Source organism: Terrapene carolina, unplaced genomic scaffold (genome assembly GCF_002925995.2).
Source record: "Terrapene carolina triunguis isolate 2854851 unplaced genomic scaffold, T_m_triunguis-2.0 Scaffold42, whole genome shotgun sequence".
Taxonomy (NCBI): Eukaryota; Metazoa; Chordata; order Testudines; family Emydidae; genus Terrapene; species Terrapene triunguis.
In genome coordinates, this window is record NW_020664393.1 from 51,830,160 (window position 1) to 51,834,378 (window position 4,219).

The following is a 4,219-nucleotide window of genomic DNA, read 5'->3' on the forward strand; positions in this document are numbered from 1 at the left end:
AAAAAAAAAAAAAAAAAAAAAAAAAAAAAAAAAAAAAAAAAAAAAACCACGACATCTCATTTACCTAACCACTTATCAAAACGTGTACATTTTGTTCACATAATACATGTTTTTAAAATAAAGCATCTAATGCTCAAACTTGGCAGGAAAATGAAGTAATATACTGGTAAAAAGTTAAAGAATATTCCTGATACTTAACGTATTATTCTGACAAAAGTTTACCTGATTATCATATTTGAGAGACTGTGTCCCAACCAAAAACCGAATTGCATCCGTTTCTGCTATCTGGGGTGTTAAAGCACGGGCCTAGCAAAAAAAGAAAACCATTATAAAAACACAATGCAATACATTATTAATAATTTGTGAAAATCTTGGAACATAAAAGACATCCCAGTTGATCACCTTAAGCACCAAACTTTTACACTACATCTTTCTCCTAAACTTTATCTATATTTAGGCTATTTACCTACATTTTTTAATGAAGGGATTGCTTCTCACATCTGTAAAGTACCTACATACTCTGGGTGCTAAATAAATGATGTGTCCATATTTATTTTAAAAACACACACACACACACACACACACAATTCAATGTTAAGGATTTCTCCCAAATTAATTCTTCTTAATGAACTCAGAATCATGAAACCTGGGAAGGAGGCAAAATCGACTTCAAAAATACTTAAGGCTGCTGCAATGACAAAGGGCATTCTTGAACAAATTATTCAAAATAAACATTTTACACCTTTAAGTAAGATTCCTGAACCCACACGGAAAGTCACCAATTCATAGAATCATAGAATATCTGGGTTGGAAGGGACCTCAGGAGGTCATCTAGTCCAACCCCCTGCTCAAAGCAGGACCAATCCCCAGACAGATTTTTGCCCCAGATCCCTAAATGGCCCCCTCAAAGATTGAGCTCACAACCCTGGGTTTAGCAGGCCAATGCTCAAACCACTGAGCTATCCCTGGGGTGCAGAGACTAGAGGCCAGGAGTCAGATCCCCAGGCCCCCCTTCTAGCCCCTAGGGAGACCCCCTTGCCATGATGCACTGGCCTTTCCTCCATCGGGGGTTTCCCCCATACCATTCTTTTCCCTACTATTCACAGGAAAGAGCAAGCTAGAAGGAAAGAAGTTCTTGGTCCACCTTGCTTTTCAACATTAAGCCACTAAAGCTAAGACCATATTAGAATGGCCATAATGGAAATGATCATCCTCTACTTACTCATAAAAAAGGCACAGTACTGGCAGTGATAATGCAGCCATTCCCACCCTACCCTGCCAATTGCCTCAACCCTGCCCTCAAAGGACCTCCTCTCAGTGGTAGAGGATATTTCAGTCTTTGGCCAGCTTGCTAAAGAGACCAATAAGATGCTGTAATAAAACCTCAGATAACTTTGGAATTCACATCCCTACTTGCTCTTAAATATCCCAAATCTGTAGACACTCCAAGCATGCTGCAAAGCCCATATTTTTAAGCAGGCATTTTGGAAGGACTGAGGTAGCTAGTAGCTCTGCCCACCTCCACTACACCCATTCTTTTTTGTCTGACATAGTTAAATGCTGGGGGATTAAGGTGCTGTTTTATTTACAATAGCCTTACTGATTAAGAATCTATTTTTAATTGATGATTAAGGTGGCTAGAACTTTGGAGAGACATGCTTTTAAGAGTGTTATTATTTTATCTATTTCATTTTAACCACAAGTTAATTACAGAATAGTATTTTGGAAAAACACCCTTAGATCTTCATTGAATAAAACAAGCTGTCTGACCATCTTTTAGGGGGTTATGATCAGATTGGACTTGGAGTTCAGAATTCATTCTGAAACACCACTGAACAGATAAACATTTCAGATGCTAGACTGAACACTGATTTAGATGAAAAACTACTTTTTCTACTTTAGATTTAAACCTGACATGGGAAACAAGTGAAATGAGTTTACTGGTCAAAAACTAGTACACTGTGAGCATTTAAACAGATCATAAAGTGAGTAGAAATTTTGATTCAACTGACAGTTTGTTCTCAGGACATGCTAAACTCTGAAATAATAGAAACGAATCACTATGGATTTACAATGTTACATCTATGCAATGAAACTTACATTACATCTACCTGCATTGGGTCTATACAGAGCTAATGTTACTAGTCTGTAGTGTTCAGTGACAGCAAGAAAGTTCACCAAAAAGCTTTTAATTTTTATATAAAATTTACAATGTGGATTTTTCCCTCAGCCATGGTGAGAACTTCTTTTCATTTCAAATCCCCTGCCAAGTTCTTTTCACGAAAGCACCACTAGAAACAACCCAGTCATTACAAATCTCCTTCAACCAAATAGACTTCAGTTGTTTAACAAGTGGAGTAGAACAAAACAACAACAAAAAAGATCTCCTGGGTCTTTCATGGAATAAAGAAATACTGGTAAGAACTTTGTTTCCTCATCTTTAAAGAGCCTCTTCTTAAAAGCAGTTTAGACTCAAGGTGCACTTTAAAATAAAATAAAAAGAGAGAATGTCACCATATGCTGACATTTGTCTATGTACAATCAACTTTTTCTTCTTCCTTCCCCCTCCAAAAAAATTAAAAATGGGAATTATATTTTCCCCCACTCTGCTGAAAATATTAAAAGTTTGGGTTGAATATCTGAAACTGTAATACATTTCAAAATAAAGAACTGACTTCCTACATGTTATCCTCATTCAAAGAATGAAAAATGCATCTGTGTTTATCAGATTTGTCAATAGGGGATTACCAGTATCTGAGACAGTTTGATTCTTAATAGAGATAATGGACCTTCAGATGGCCCATGCACAGGTATGCAAATCTGTTATTTTTTAATTGTGACTACTCAGGCAAGTTGATTCAGAGAAAGTCACAACAGCAAAACAGCTATTGGTGTGCAGAAATTTCTGCCTACCATGCTGTGACCAATATTGCCTCTTGTTTAATTGTACTTCCTTGTTTGTGTATATCCATCTGTTGTCTTCGGTCTTAGACTTAAATTGTAAGCTCCTTGGGGCAGGGACTGTCTTTTTGTTCTGTGTTTGTACAGCACCTAGCACAATGGGGTCCTGATCCATAATTAGGGCTCCTCAGTGCTATAGCAATATAAATAAATAAATAAATGATAATTTCAACAGGTGATAGAGGTACTTCAGATGGACAGGACATTTGCTTTGAGCATGTGGTCAATGTATAGGAGAGTTTGGCAACTGGTGGTCTAAGCTCCCCTTCCCTACCTTAATGATAAGCCTTGGTATTGAGTCACTGTGCACTGCTGCTGTCCTCCTCCACTTGAAGCATGCGCAGCCTAATTCACCAGAAAGCTTGAGATACAGAAAACCCCAGCCCCATAATCATAGCTGCAATTGAATAGGTATAGGTAGACCCTAGCTAATACTGAAACACAACGGTTATACTGAAAAGCATATGAACCACAGAGACATAATCTAGTCAAGTGAATAAAATGAATTGGCATTTTCATTTACTGCATCCTAAAGCAGTTTATAGAGCCATGAATTATATACCTGGAGAGGAATAACCATATGCATGCAAAAAAGGGTCTATAATGCATCATCTGTTTCCAAGGTAGTAAAACTATCATACTTTTAGTACCAGCAGTATGAGCTCTGAATCAATTTAAAACAACCCTTCCACCCCTCCACTACAGCAAAAAAGGAGACAAGTTATTACTTCAAGAAAACAAAGATTTGAGAGGTCACTGGGTATGGGGTGGTGGGCAGTGTGTGAAATCACTAAAAAGAGAAGTCTGACCTAAAAAGAGTTCTGTGTAAGTTCATCTCTCTCACCAACAGAAGTTGGTCCAATAAAAGATATTACCTAACCCATCTTGTCTTTCTACCAATGGGCCTTACTACATTAAACATTCCAGAACTCCTGTGCCAAAGTAGATGTGATGTTATCCAGTTATCAAGGAAAAGCTACTATTTGGGTAACTACATCTGACCCTGGCAGTTTCAGTCTGATTAAATTGAAACACAAATTTAAAAATTTATGTTTGCTAGTCACCAAAAGAGGATTCCCATAACCCTGGCAGGCAGTGGAGAAGAGACTTTTATCTCACCCTGGCTGGTCATGTGCAAATTAAGTATTGTATAGTTCACAATGGACACCCATTTACAGTAAGAGGAGCATTTAAAAAGACTTGGACAGTTCAACTTAAAAATGAGACAACTAAGGAAGGGTATGATAGAGGTTATAAA

At 37.5% G+C, this 4,219-nt stretch overlaps 1 protein-coding gene across 1 annotated transcript in view; it reads right to left on the reverse strand.

Moving 5' to 3' along the window:
* The window catches only part of EIPR1 (EARP complex and GARP complex interacting protein 1), a 143,071-nt gene extending 140,954 nt beyond the window's left edge, over positions 1-2,117 (reverse strand). Inside the window, exons 1-2 of the mRNA XM_024215810.1 lie at positions 2,112-2,117; positions 223-306 (exon numbers count right to left, since the gene is read on the reverse strand). Of these exons, the coding sequence (XP_024071578.1) occupies positions 223-306; positions 2,112-2,117 (90 nt within the window). The remainder of the gene's footprint in view (positions 1-222; positions 307-2,111) is intronic.
* Positions 2,118-4,219: the final 2,102 nt, after the last annotated feature.